The sequence below is a fragment of the Pteronotus mesoamericanus genome, unplaced genomic scaffold (genome assembly GCF_021234165.1).
Source record: "Pteronotus mesoamericanus isolate MK-2021 breed Mesoamerican mustached bat unplaced genomic scaffold, CSHL_Meso_final scaffold_408, whole genome shotgun sequence".
Lineage (NCBI taxonomy): Eukaryota > Metazoa > Chordata > Mammalia > Chiroptera > Mormoopidae > Pteronotus > Pteronotus mesoamericanus.
The window spans coordinates 142,711-157,040 of record NW_026555315.1 but is presented as its reverse complement, the minus strand read 5'-3'; the positions used below and the strand labels follow the sequence as shown (position 1 = coordinate 157,040).

The following is a 14,330-nucleotide window of genomic DNA, read 5'->3' as shown; positions in this document are numbered from 1 at the left end:
CTGTGGTTTAACTCGCAGCTCCCCTGTAGCTTGTGACGTCAAACCTCCTCCCACAGGGTTATTCGCCGTCCGTCCATCTCTTTGGTGAAACGTCTTTTCACGTCTCTTGTCCGTTTTCTAACTGCGGTAAGACACACCTGCCCACAGGTGTGCGTTCTTTGTGCATATTGCCGAGTTCTGTTTGTGAGACTTTCGTATGGCTCTCCTAAACACACATGCTAAAAAGGCTGTGAACTAGACCAGCTCGAGGGTTACTGCCCTGCCCTGTGTAAGTCTCCCCACAGCCCATCTGACCAAGACATGTTCCCACTGTCCACTGCTTCGGTCTCCTGTGCGGGTCACGGACGGGCTCCTTCTGGACGGGAGCAGCCTCCGCCACCGCCGCTGATGAAGGCTGGAGCCACGCCGGGTGGGTCTCACGTCGAGGAGGAGGATAAGGTGGGGGCCATGGGAACCTGGCGCTTCTGAAGCCACGACTCTGAGACTGAGTCACCGCGAGCATGGTCCACAAATGAGGAAGTGGAGGAGGTTTCACTGGCTTTGACCGTTTCTCAAAGGAACACTGTGCTGGAGCCCAGGTCAGACAGGCAAGGTGCACGGACCCTTCTCCCTGAAGAGGCACCTGCGGCGCGCACCGAGCCTGTCTCCCGTGCCCCCACAGGGCGCTCTGCCGCTCCGCCACGGCCAGAGCCCACGGGGCGGGCAGCCTGCTCTCTGGGGATGGCACGGGGGACACACACCAGCCCTTTCGCCCCACACAGGACCTCAGGCATCAGGGCCGAGGCCGCCGTGGCTGCCAGGCCTTGCGTGCGGTCAGTGCCCAGGAGCAGGCCGAGGGCAGCACGGGGCCGGCCTCGCCCGCAGCCCCGGGGCCTCCGCAGAGGAGGCGGCTCCTGCCGCCACCGCCCAGCATCCCCTCAACTCAGAGCCGACTGGCGGGGTGCTCCCTGGGGACTCGCTGGGGTCAGGAACGTCCCCCCTCAAGGGCCCCTCTGTCCCCAGGCCACGGCAGAGGAGCCGTCAGTCTGTGCTGGAAACACCCCAGGATGCTGCACCCCTTGGAAAGGGGCCCCCTCCTGTCCTACAGCCGGTCTCTGCTCAGGAGGTTTTAGTACGCGGTGGACAGACGCCCCAGGACGCCCCGAAGTTCTGCAGAGAATGTGCTGCTGCGCCGTCTATGGAAGCTGCTACCAGGGGCCTTTCCTTCAGAGTTAAATGGTTTCCTTGTAACTGGCCTTAAAAACAGCGACCAAGGGCAAGCCTACACTTACCATTCATTTCATTCTTTCCAAACTATATATACAATATAATTGACAAACCACCAACCAGCAACTGCAAATTAAGATTTTTGTAGGTCATGATTTTAAAAAAAGCCCAGCCCCACAGTAATGAGCTCTCTATAGCGGCTTTGTTCCAATGCAGCTGGGAGGACATTGCTGGTCCCTGCTGGGAGCCCGCACAGCACGGGCCCTCGGGCACAGCGTCGGCCGCCGGGCCCGGAGGACACGCCGGAGGCGGCGGCTTCTCTCGGATGTGAACGTGGCTAGAAGGTCAGCAAGAAAAGCTGTAAGCTAGAACTTCATAGAAGTGCAGAAAAGGTAGTTCTAGTTAAGTTAATGACAAACTGACATCTTCCTTTCTTCTCAATTCTTCACGTTATCCCTAGATACTGTGATGCATTTGAGCCTGTGTGTGCAGAACTGCCCAAAATAACTTCATTAATGAGCCAATCATGTTTAACTTTTTTCAGTATGAAAATGAAAAAGGTGGAAAGCAACCTATCTGAAAGTCTCTCTCCAAAGTGTGAACACTGCTAAAAGAAAGCTTCAGCGGTTTCACTGCGGAAAACATTCCAATGCTTGGAACCGCCACGTGCGAGTCCCTGTGAGTGAAGATGTGGCGCCTCACGGAGGGCGGCTCACCCAGCTGCTCCAGCACACGCTGTCCTGCTGGTGGGGCAGACTGCGCGCAGCTTTACTTCACAGGATTACACGGTCAGCGGGGACCGGTAAAAGCAAAGACAGCTGGTTCAGCACTTAACTGGTCCATCAAATGCAACCTACACTCCGGAGAAACCGGGGTGCTCCTCTGGGGTCTGGCCGCCGGCGACACTGTCCCGCCCGTCAGGCCAGGGAGCGAGACGGCAGCAGGTCTGCAGGTGGGCCTGTGAGCAGGGGTCCAGCCAGGACACCCTCCTGCGCCTTTTTCTCTTCCCAGTAGAGGAGCCAGACCATGCAGTCTGGTTCTCGTGTCTACTCTCCCCTTTCTTTTTTTTAAAAAAGGTTTTACTTATTTTAGAGAGGGGAAGGGAGGAAGAGAATCCATGTCCCCCTGGGGACCTGGCCCGCAACCCAGGCTGTGGCCCGACTGGGACTCGGACCGGCGACCCCTTGCTCCGCAGGCCGGCGCTCAATCCACTGAGCGACACCAGCCAGGGCCCCTCTCTTCTTTCTCGTCACTGAGGGATCCCGTCAGCATCCCTGGAGGCTGGTTTAACCGCCCATGGAGGGTCCAGTGGTGTCTGAAGACCAGGGCTCTTGCAGGTTCAAGGTCAGGTCCACTGCCCAGAGCTGGACGTTCCCACGTGGCTCCCAGGACAAGCAGCCAACTGTCCCAGCGCTGTGTCCGAGCATGTTTTCTGACACCTTTCCCAACAAGAAGGGAAGGGACCACACCGCCATGCTGTGAACGCAGGGGTGCCTGACTGTGGGGCCTGGGTGTTCCTCGCTGCACACGCCGTGGTGCTCGGACTTTGCTGGCTCGCGGCGTTTTCAGAGTCTGGTGGGAGCCAAAGAGCCCCGTCGGGGCGCCTGCCACTCCTGCGCAGGGTCCTCTCACGCCCCCTCGGCTTCCGCGCCCACGGAGACAGGCCTGCGGGCGGCGCCCCTCCCCGCGCTCCGGGCTCCAGCTCGGACCTGGGCTCGCGGCCCCGAGCAGCCCCCGCCCGTCCCTGTCAGGCTCCTGTCCCCGGGGGAGGCTGCTGTCGGCAGCCACTCAAACACTTGGCTGTGTGCGGAGAAGGGTTTGCGGACGTGGCTGGAGTTCATGACCACTGACTCTGGGCGAGGGAGCCCATCCCGGGCGACATGCCAGCTGGCTCCGTCCACGATGTCCCACGGGGCAGCTGTGGCCACACGGAGACTCCACGGCTGCCTTCCCACCACCCAGACTCCTGCCGCAATGACCCCACGCCTGGCACCGGACAGGCTGCTGCGGGGAGCACAGAGCCCCAGCCTGGGCTCTCGGGGCGCTGGGCCCGTGTGCTGGCTGGTTCCTTCCTCCTCCTGCACCCTCCCTTGGCACCCCATTAACGCCACCTCCACTCACAGTTTCCCGAGCACACAACTAACAGCCGGGCTCCGACTAGACACAAGTCTTCCACCTGAGACACAGAACGATGGCAATGAGACCCCTGTTCCCAGGAACTCCCGGTTCAACAGGCGGACCCTGCGCAGCGCAGGCGCCCAGGGCTGGCCGGGCGCGGAGCAGGGGCACTGGACTCTGCGGGGATGGGGACCGCGGGCGAGATGGAGTGCCGGCGTGGGACTGGTGTCCTGCAGGTGGGGTCCAGGCCCCCGGGCAGAAGCCCGCCGGCCGGGCCTGCGGGATGGGAGCTGTGACAGCGATGACCCCAGGCTGCGAGGAAACACGCGTGTCCACAGAGGCCGAGGGCAGAGCAGGATGTGAGGCCGAGACAGTGGGCGCTGGGCCGGTCCCTGACGGCCTTCGGTGACCTGCGACCCTGGAGCTGAGGGGCCTGTTCCTTCGTGGTCCAGGGAGGGCATGTCGGTCCCGGGAGCCGAATGCACCCCGTACCAGGAGAAGGAGCGGACCCAGCGAGGAGCACGGGGGGCGGGGCGGGGTGCTTTGTTGAGCAGGGGCCTGCGGCCGCCGCCCCACACAGGGCTCCCACGGAGTGTGGGCCCACACGGTCACTGAGGAGGGCGCCCTCAGCCAGCACCCAGGACGACGGGTCCCGGGGAGGCTGGCTCGGGGCCGCCTGGGAAGCTGTTCTAAAGACGGGAACACGGCTGAGGCGACCTGGGCGGTGAACGTGGTTTCCTAGAGCCTGAAGTGGACACACTGCCGCTCTCAGCCTGTGTTCTCGTGCCCAGGGTGCACTGCTTCTGAGACACCGATTAAACGAAACAAGGAAACCAAGAAACCTTTGCGCCCACCTGGCCGCACGCGCCGCCCAGAAGAGGAGGCACATCCTGCTTCGCAGGAAAACCCTCCGGAGTGTCTGCAGACACACTCAGCACAGACGGCCCACCGGTCGGGCTGTGTCGCCCTGGCTCAGCTCTTCCCACCAAGGCAGAATCTGGACTTAAAACGCTGTGATGATCCAAGTGAGCCGCAATGGATTGGATACTATTTGGTATATTTTTGTTCAAGGTACAATTCAGTGCGTATCTCCCAAGAGCCACTCAAGCAAGCGTCTGCATCTGCAGGTGGTGAGGCCTTCTGATTACAGGCCAAAATAACCACTTTGTACACATCACTGCATACGCCAGGTAAAATACATGCAGTTAAGACGCAATGGTTTTTCTCCCAGGCTAGTGTGGCTCAGCCAGACAGAGAAGCCAAGAGTCGCCGGTTCCATTCCCAGGCGGGGCGCAGGCCTGGGCGGCGGGCCAGGTCCCCAGCAGGGGGCATGCGAGAGGCAGCCACGCATGGATGTTTCTCTCCCTCCCTTCCCCGCTCTCTAAAAAGATAAAGTCTTTAAAAAAGAAAAAGAATCAGTGGTTTTTCTGACTCTGAGCAGCAGTTCAGAACTGCCCTTGTTTGAACAGTTCCTGTCACTGTCTTCCCATTTTTTCCCTCAGAAAACACGGCTGTAAATACTGCCTGTGAGAACTTGCTCTCCAAGTATCTGTGTGTAGATCTCTCGTGGTTTTAGCCAAATGAAGTGTTATCAGTAACAAACAGGTCTCTTCATACCAAGAAGGAAAAATAAACACAAGGCTGTAACGGTCACTTTATCGGACGCAGCGAGCGCCCAGAACCGGGCGGCAGCACTCACGCTTGCTGGGTGCTGAACGGCAGCGTCGAGCTGCAGCCTCACTCTCTGCGGCATCATCACGTCGTCCTGCGGGGAGGAGACCACGTCAACTCACGGGACGCGACAGACGCGGAAAGAACAGCAAAACGGGAAACAGACCCGACAGGCAGCTCAGGCGCTCCCCAGCAGGCCGGACCCCGGGCTCCGCCTGCAACCCCCGCACGCTGCGCAAGCAGCCAGAGGCCAGCCGGGCGGGCGCTGACCGGGAGGGCCGTCGCCACAGACGGGCGCCGCGGGCAGGGCGGTGGGCGGGGCGGTCGAAGCCGAGGGACCGAAGCACGGCCACCTGCCGTCTCCGTCTCAGGGCCTGTGACCTCCCGCCGCTGGCAGGGGCCTCCCTGATCACAGGAGGCCTGCACCCCGAACAGACCGCAGCAAACAACATGCTTAGCAGTGGGAGGGTTCAGCTCTCTGTTTTGAGATTGGGAAGGAGACAAGTACGGCCATGCTCGTGACTTCTATTTAACAAATTACTGACATTTAAGTGAAAAAAAAAAAGAAATAGGATTATGAAGAGGGAAGAAGACTGTGTACATGAATAATCCAAGAGAAGCCACAGAGACGTATTAGAATGAAAAGCGATTTTCGTGCCCGGGCCAACGTGGCTCGGTGGCTGGAGCGTCATCCCACAACCAGAAGGCTGCAGTTTCGATTCCCGGTCAGGGTGCACACCTAGCCAGGTTGGGGGCTCAGCCCTGCCCAGACGCCTATGATCCCGGGTCCCCGTCTGGATCCCCGGGCTGGGTGTGCATGGCAACCGATCGATGCTTCTTTTGTATCAGTGTTTCTCTCTCCCCCTTCCTCTCTCCCTCTAAAAGAGCAAATGAAAATGTCCTCGAATGAGGATAAAAGTAGTAAGAATAAAAAGTGAATTTAGGAAGGTTTTTGGATAAAGGTGGACGAATAAGTTAATTTCTTTACATCTACGAAGTTTTTAAAGTGTCACATATCAAAAAAGTATCAAATAACTTTCATATATTGTTGCTGAGAATACAATATGGTGCAGCCACTTTGGAAAACATTCTGGCAGTTCCTCAAAATGTTAAACAAGGTCACACTATGACCCAGCAAGTCCCCTCCTCGTCACATACCTAAGAGAACCGAAAACGTTCATCGACACAGAAACTTGCACAGGCCTGTTCATAGCAGAAACCGTCTGCATTTGTGAAAGTGCAGGATGGACCGCGGGCGCGGAACAGGCCCCAGAGCAGGGTCTGGAAGGAGCCAGCCAGGGGAGAGGGAGGGCTGCGTGTCCTCTGCCGGGGACAGAGAAATCTGAGGAGCCGCGGCCGAGGGGGGACAGAGGAGATGAGAGGGACCAAAGCCGCAGGGCAGGAAACAACAGCCTCCGCTGGGGTTTCGCCTCCCAGAGTGGGGCTGCCTCACGGGCGACGTCCCGTCGCCGGCCCGCGCGCGCGCCTCATCTCCCCCACCCTCCACACGCGCTGAGACCCTGCGTACAGCTGCCCGGTGATCGGGGGCAAGGCCGAGCCAACGGGAGACGGAGAGGCTGCCCTTGTGTGAATTAAGGCAGCACAAGCAGAGCCTCTGGGCCAGCCCGACCTCGAGAAGGAAAACAGCGGCCCCCACGTACTGCACAGAAGCCTGGGAGCCACGCACGCCCGGCCCAGGGAGGAGCCCAAGGCAAGACCGAGTGCAGGCGCGGGTTCTTCACTGCGCTTCAAGGTCTGCAGAGAGAAAACCGTCACTGAGCGCACGGTGCACGCAATCGTGGCTTCTTTGTTCCCTGCTCATGATCGTTCACCATGTTATTAAAAACCGTTAATAAAAGGTACAGTAACTCCCTCACACAGATCTGCCCCAAAGTGCTTCGCTGTCACCCCACTACCCCACGTGATCTCACTTCCCGTTTTCCGTCCCAGCAGCGAGCCCTGGAGCTTCTCCCACGCAGACCTGTTTCAGAATTCCTGCAACGCCTACCGGTGCGGTTTGGGGATCCCGGGCCTAAGCAATCTTAAAGTTCCTGCACAAAAGGCACAATGATGCATCAACAGTACCAACTCACTTTCCAAGTGCTACCTGCAATTTTAAAAACTTTGTTAATTTGGTTTTTAAAAGTAGTATGTCACTAATGTAATTCATTTGTTTCACTGAAAATGATTTAGTTGTTGTAAGGGCTGTCATTTGTGCATCCACTTTCGGGAAGTCCCTACTCCTGCCCTTTCCTGCGTGTCACCGCCCATTTTTCTTTCTGTTTGCCTGTGAACTTACATGAATTATTTATTCTTAAGGCTATCAGTACTTTTTAATCCTCACCTGAGGACATTTTCATGTGCTATTTTAGAGAGAGAGAAGAAGGGAGAGAGAGAAACATTAATGTAAGAGACTGGTTGCCTTTGTACGCACCCAAACCAGGGATCCGCGCCGGGCCTGGGGAGGGACCCGCAGCCTAGAGACGCACCCGCCCGGGAACCAAACCCACGGCCTTTCGGTTACGGGATGGCGCTCCAACCACTGAGCCCCACGGCGGGCAGGGGAGGGGCGGGGGGGGCGGAGCAGGGCTATTAATCTTTTAATTAACAGAACCTTTAATCGTTTAAGAACTGTATTTGTCAACATCTTCCTATTTTATCCTCATTTCTGTTTACACTGTGCTATATAATGTTGCTTTTTCATGTAAACCTACTTATCAAAACCTAATAAGCTCATTAACTGCTGTGGTAATTAAACAGCAAACACCTATCAACCTTTTAAGTCTGATCGTAATATAGTAGAATAATGATTTTAAAGACCCATACTAAAATGTAAGATAATTTATTCAGCCAACATACACTTTTTTAAAAATAAAACAATGAGTTACTTACCGCATCCAAAAAGCAAAGGTAAGACCCTGAGCTCTGTGCTATTGCTCGATTTTTAGAATATCCAGCTGTTTAAAAAGAAAAGAAAAAAAGCGCTATTTTATAATTAAATTTTCAACGGTATGCTCTTTCATAAAACTTACTGTAGCACGTACCACAGGAAAGCTGGGAGCGTTGTGCACAACCAAGTGCAAAAGCAGGCCAGCCTCCGGGGGACCGAAAGGGGAGGACACCACGCTGCCCACTTGGTGCCGACAGAACAGCCCGGAGCTGACCCACGGGCGGTCGCCAGCACGAGCGTGTCAAAGCGGGGAACGCCCACGTGACCGGGGGGAGAAACAAAACGAAAACGTCCCTGAATGGAGCGCTGGCGCGAGTACCGGCAGGAAGCCTTTCTCCAACGCCTGCTCCGACAGAGGTCGCGAGGTGACTCTCGCGCGGGGGTGGCACGCACTCACCGAACGTCGTCGGAGCTGCTTTCCCGCGGCTCAGAGCAGCGTCCCCGTCTGAACACGCGCCGGCCCGGCGACCCAGCAGGGGCGCTGCCAGGCGCAGACCCAGCAGGACGCGTTCAGCGCGGGAGAACCGGAGACGCTGCCAGCCCGCCGCCGTGGGAACAGGCCCCGGGCGGCGCGCAGCGAGGGTGGTGCGGGGGCCAGCACGGCCGTGGTGACATTTGCGCAGAGCAAAGGCAGCAAATTCACCTGTGCTGCCAGGAACCGGGAGAGCAGGTGCCCTGACCACAGGGGCTCAGCGGGCCCCTGGGGGCTGGCAATGTCAGCTCTTCGCCAGGTGCTGGTTCCGTGATGAGTTCAGTTTGTGAGAATTAACCATGCCGTACGATTTTGACAAGAGCACTTTTTTGTATGGATATTTTATTTATATATATTTTTAAAAGGTGTTTATTGATTTGAGAGAGAAAGGGAGGAAGACAGAGAGGAAACATTGACTGGTTGCCTCCTGCGTGCACCCTAAGCAGGGATCGAGCCCACAACCCAGGTATGTGCCCTGGCCGGACGGGGACCCCCCACCCCTTCACATGCTGGACTGAGCCACACCTGACAGAGCTACGATTATGTTTTACTGTCTTGAAAAATACTTGCTTTCAAAGAGATTACCAGCGAGCTGGAGAAAAGAGTTAAACAGTAACCTGTGGCTAAATGCCAAAGGGAAACCACGAGGAGAAACAACGGACTGAGAGAAGACACACTTGGGGGAGAGGGCGGGACTGGAGGCGGAGCACGCGCCCTGGGGGTGCAGCGGGCAGGGGAGGGAAGGCGCGGGGCGCTGAGGAGGCAGGGCCCGCGGAGGGTGCAGGCGCTGGCCCTGAGCGAGCGAGGCTGGGCGCTGCGGGCAGGGCGGGCCCCCAAGGAAGGGGCCGAAGGGACTTCTGGAAGCACAGTGACCGCGGTCCCTGGAGAAGAGGTGGCTGACACCCGGATCAGGTTAACCAGACAGTCCCAGATGCGGCACCTCCAAGAAAAGTCACACAAAGCAAAACCAGGTGTGTGCGAAGTTAACACAGCAACTCCCCCAGGTGCTCCAAGTGGAGACAACCTGGAGAAGGGCGTAGGGTCCCCGGGGACACCGGCCCAGTGTTCGCTTCGGGCCACACCCACGGTGCTCCCTGCTTCACCGCGGCCCGGAGGGCGCTGCCTGAGGCGGGGAGAGGGCTGGCCCCTCCCAGGGCACCCCAGGCACACCTGCAGCAGGGGGCCACCCGCCCTCACGCGGGGCGTCGAAGGCAGACCCAGAGCCCCGCTGCGTTCACACAAGAGGTGCAGCTGAACTTCCAGCATGAATCCTAGCGCTCGGCCGGCCCCACCAGCCAACAGAGGGTCCCAGGTTCCCGCAGGCGGCTGGGATAACGGGGGAGAGAAGGAGGTGCCAGAAGCAGGCAGAGCGCCTGGCTCCCGACCCCGGGGACGGGTCAGCAGCTGTGGCTGCATCTGAGTCATCACTGGAGAACACGGCACGCCCAGAGAGTGGCCTCAAGGAAACCACACCAAAGAGCAGCACGTGGAAAACGAAAATGAGCAAGAGGCTTCGCACGTCTCCTGTCAGTGAGCAGAAGGTGCTGGCTAGAGCTGGGTTTTAGAAGGGAAAACCGAACCCGAAAATTTGGGCCATGGAGGAAAACGCTGCTCCCTGAGGCAGCTGGAAGTTTCCCACAGCGAATCTTCTGTTTGGCAATGACCAGGAATTTGCTTTAATATTATTGCCTTGAAGAAAGTCAAATGTTTGTGCCAGGGCCTGATGTTTGGGGAGGCCGGGCCCTTTGTGAGGGGAGCCGGTTGCCATGGTCGCAGCAGGAAGAACTCAGCAGCGGCAGCATTCCTTACTCCCGGAGAAAGGAAGGCGGGACTGTGTTCTATTTTGATTTTAGCAAGTGACCACATTATTGAGAAATGTTTTGCTCTATTATGATAGGAAATAATAAATGAATTTTAATCCAATTAAAATAACCCAGCATTCCTGAAAATTGACCCTTTGTATCTCTGTTATACAGTATTTTCTATTTGAGAAATGCTGAAAATGCTGAAAAATTAACTCAAAATGGATCACAGACCTAAAGCTAAGAGCTTGAACTACAAGGTTCTATGAAGGAAACACAGGGGTGAATCTTCATGACCTTGATTTGGCAAAGGTTTCTTAGATAGGACACCAAAAGCACATGCAACAAAAGAAATAAGTTAGATTTCATCAAAATTATGATTTTTTTGCATTAAAGGATACTTTAATGAGAGTGAAAAGACAATACACAGAAAGGGAGAACTTATTTGCAAATCACGTATCGGGTAAGAGTCTAGTATCCAGAATGTATAAAGAGCTCCTACAACTCAACAACAAAAAGACAAATAACCCAGTTAAAAAATGGACAAAACGTGAATAGACATTTCTCCAAAGAGGACCCACACATGACCACCAGGCGCGGGAAGGGAGGCCCGGCGCCGTCGGTCAGCAGGGACGTGCAGGTCCGAGCCACGGCGAGAAGCCACTTCCGTCCATAGATCTGCCTGTTGTGGACACTTTACATAAATGGAATCACAGGACAGGTGCTCTTTTGTGACGGCTCCTTTCATTTGGCAAAATGTTTTTAAGGTTCACGTTGTAGCAAATATCGATACACAGTTGCGCGGGGCGGGGGTCAGAGGGCGTGGGGGGCGGTAACGGAAGGTACAGGGTGCGTCTGTGAGGTGAGGACACTGTTCCAAAGTCAGTGCGGTTGTGGGTCCGCACGTCTGTGAATACACTAAAAAACCACTCGAGTTTATGCTATGATGGGTGGTATGTGAATTACATCTCAACGACGCTGTTGTAAGAATGTTTGATTAATTAAAAAAAAAAAAAAAAGACAGATCAAGAGGAAAACAGAGCCAGAGCAGCTGGCCAGGCCAGAGCCGCTCCTGCCAGGCCGGGCTGCGGGGTCCTCGCGGGCCCCCCACGCGCCAGAGGCGGCCGCCGCTGCGTGGAGAAGGGGACAGCAAATCTCTCCTCCTCCGTGTCTCTCTCCAACCAGTGGAATGGAGAACACAACAGCTAATATAAAACTAATAGCAAGAAAACGGATGCAAACCTAACGCTACCAACAGTCACGTGCAACGTAACCGGCGGGAACAGCCGGTGAAAAGGCCGAGGCCCAGCCGCCGCCTCCGACACCTGCGAGGGCGGGCGCCCTGCGGCGCGAGACGCAGCCGGGTTCGAACCAGAACGGACGCGGAAGGCGCACTGCGCGACCGCCACCAAAATAAAGCCCAGGCAGCGGCGAGGTTCGGGACAGACATTTCAGAGCCAAACCACCAGCGCAGAACAAGGGGTCATCACCGCGGAACGACGAGGCGTCCGCACCTCGGAACAAGCCCGGCCGCTCGCAGGGGCCCGGGCCCGTCTGCAGGCGCGGGTTCCAGGCGGCCGTCGCGGGCGGCGGGCAGGAGGCCCCGCGCGCGACCTTGTGCCACGGAAGAGACCCGCGCCGCCCGCCAGCCAGGAACGGAGTTAGAATCAGAAACGGGAGGCTCCCCGGACAGCGCCTCGCGCGCTCGCGAACGGCCCCCAAACCAAAGTCACCGAAAGGGAAATGCGAGGGTGTGCGCACGCGGAGCGCAAGTGAAAGCGAGTCCGGACCCACGGGCCGCCGGTCCCCGCGGAGCGCGAGGGCGGAGGCAGGAGACGCCGCGGGACGGGGCGGACCACGCGGAGCTCAGCGGGACGGACGCCGCTCTTCGGGCGTCTCCGAAAGTCGGACAGAAACGTCCCTCCCGCCACGAGAAAACCGCTGGAGGCGCAGAGGCGACCCGCCGCGCGCCGCGGGGCCGCGGGCGCGCGGCCGGCGGGGACCGACCTCCTCGCGGCGCAGCCGAGTCGTGCCCTCCGACGACCACGCGGACCCCGGATCCTTCCAGCGTCGCTCTCCATTTCGCCACGATCGCCATCGACGCGTCCTGGGAGCGAGAGGGGCTCGGTCAGCGCCGCCGGCCCGGCCGCGCGCGCGCCGGCGCACGGGCGCCTACCTGGCTGGCGTCGTCGAACACCGAGAGCTCCAGGCGGCCTCCGAAGTCCTGCTGCTGCACCGAGCGCAGGCACGCGTCCAGCCAGGGCCCGGCGTCGCGCACCGGCAGGATCACCGACTGCAGGGCAAGGGGCCGGGTCAGCGCCGCGCCGGCCGCGCCGGGCCGGGCCGGGCCGGGCGCGCGGCGGGCGGCGGGCGGCGGCGCGCGCTCCCCCCGCGGCTCCGCGGGGCGCTTTTGGAAAGGGAACCGACATCTGAAAGGCATCGACGATGCTCCCCATTCGAGGGCGGCCTCGTGCTTTCCAATCACGGGCCCGAAAGCCATCGTTTCGGTTGAAACGACCTCTGGGCATCTTCCAGCCCGTGCGGAAGCCACGCGCGGGTCCGCTCCTGGGCGGGGCGCGCCCTCGCGGGGAACCGCGACGCCGGGGGAACCGCCGCGGAGACGGCCTTCGAGGGCCGCCCCGCTTCCTCGGCTCCGCGCCGCGGCGCGTCCTTGTCGGGGCGCGCCCGCCTAAAACAAGAATCTCCGAAGCATATGCCACGCGCGGCCCACGGAGCGGCCGGCTCCCCGCGCGCGCGCGCGCCCCCTCGGCACCTGCGGACCCCGCGCGCGGCGGGCACTGCGGGCGGAAGCGGCTGCGCGCCGGTCAGGGGCACGGCTGTGAGGGCCCGGGCCTGTCACGTTCTCCTCCGAGGCTGAGCCACCGCGGGGCGGCCACAGGCCGTTCCGTCCGCTGGCAAATTTACTTCACTTTGGAATTATTTTTCTCAAGAAAAATAACACGTCTACTCAAGGTCTACGATACAAAGCGTGACGGAGTTTCTGTCACACGTGGGCCGGACGCGGCCCTGGAGGCTCGCCGGCCGGTGCTGGCGGCTTGGGGCGGAGACCCTCCCAGGCCAGCCCAGAAGCGGGGGGAACGCAGCCCCGGAGAGCGGAGGAAGGACCGAGAGGGCACGGGCGGGGCGGGCGGGGACGGGGCCGAGGGCGGAGGCGCGCCGCCCGGCCACCTACCACTAGGGTCTCCATGGCCGCGCTCCTCCGGGCGCCCCGCCCCACAGCGCGTGCGCGTGGGCGGGGCCGAGGCCGGGCCGCCTCTGATTGGCGCAGAGAGACGTCGATCCGGCGGGGCGGGCCAAGGCCGAGCGGAACGTGGAGAGGCGCGGCCTAGAGCGGCCGGAGGACCGGGAACCGCGCAGCGCGGGGGCTGTCGGCGGCGTGGGCTTTCAGCCCTGGGGGCCACTGTGTCCGGGTGTCTGCTCTTGCGCTCTCCTCCCGGAAGTCCTCCCGCCCTCCCCTGAGGGTGTTCATCGACCCCGAAGCCCTCAGTAGAGTCAAGTGTCGCGAGAGGACGAGGGCGGTGGGCCAGGCGCCACGCCCTGCGGATGCGTGCGGGGGTGGGGAGCGTTTAGCCTTTTGAAAACGGTTTTGTGTGTACAGGAGGCAGGTGACGTGTCACCTGCACTGTTTCACCTCAGCTGGGGACCTGATGTCCGTCCCAGGAAGGGCGTTGGGGATGTGGACCCCTTCCTTCCCGGCCCGGCAAGCACCTGACACCTGTGAGCCACGCGCTGCCCTGCGCCCCGGGGCCGCCACCCTTCCCGGAGGCCTCGGGCCGCGGAGGTTGCAGCCCTCCCCCCGCCCTGGCCGCGCCTCGGCGGACAGGGCTCTGGGGCGTGAGCCAGGTGGTCTGGTGCCAGGACCCGGGGGAGTGAGACAATGGGACCTGCTGTGACAAGCACGGTGGTGCCAGCACGCACTCGGGGTTTGTCCCAACTCATCTGAACTAATGAGCGAGTTCATAGCCCATCGCTGCCAGGACAAATCCTTCCCTGCTCCCAACTAAGGTTAAGTGCAAATCACTCTACAAGGGGCAAAGTACGATGGAGCCACACTCTGTTTTAGGCGTCCCTTCAAGTGTAATCTTCTCTT

General features: G+C 59.4%; 1 protein-coding gene across 4 annotated transcripts in view; it reads right to left on the bottom strand.

Annotated features, from left to right (window-relative positions):
• Window positions 1-13,462, bottom strand: part of B3GNTL1 (UDP-GlcNAc:betaGal beta-1,3-N-acetylglucosaminyltransferase like 1) — a 32,452-nt gene extending 18,990 nt beyond the window's left edge. The window contains exons 1-5 of one of the 4 annotated variants that reach the window (XM_054593196.1): window positions 13,413-13,454; window positions 12,396-12,512; window positions 12,227-12,326; window positions 7,888-7,952; window positions 5,024-5,089 (exon numbers count right to left, since the gene is read on the bottom strand). In XM_054593196.1, the coding sequence (XP_054449171.1) occupies window positions 5,024-5,089; window positions 7,888-7,952; window positions 12,227-12,326; window positions 12,396-12,512; window positions 13,413-13,427 (363 nt within the window). In that variant the 5' untranslated portion in view covers window positions 13,428-13,454. Of the gene's footprint in view, window positions 1-5,023; window positions 5,090-7,887; window positions 7,953-12,226; window positions 12,327-12,395; window positions 12,513-13,412 lie in introns of all 4 variants that reach the window. The other 3 variants (XM_054593197.1, XM_054593198.1, XM_054593199.1) reach the window with 3 other exon arrangements.
• Between the last annotated feature and the right edge of the window lie 868 nt (window positions 13,463-14,330).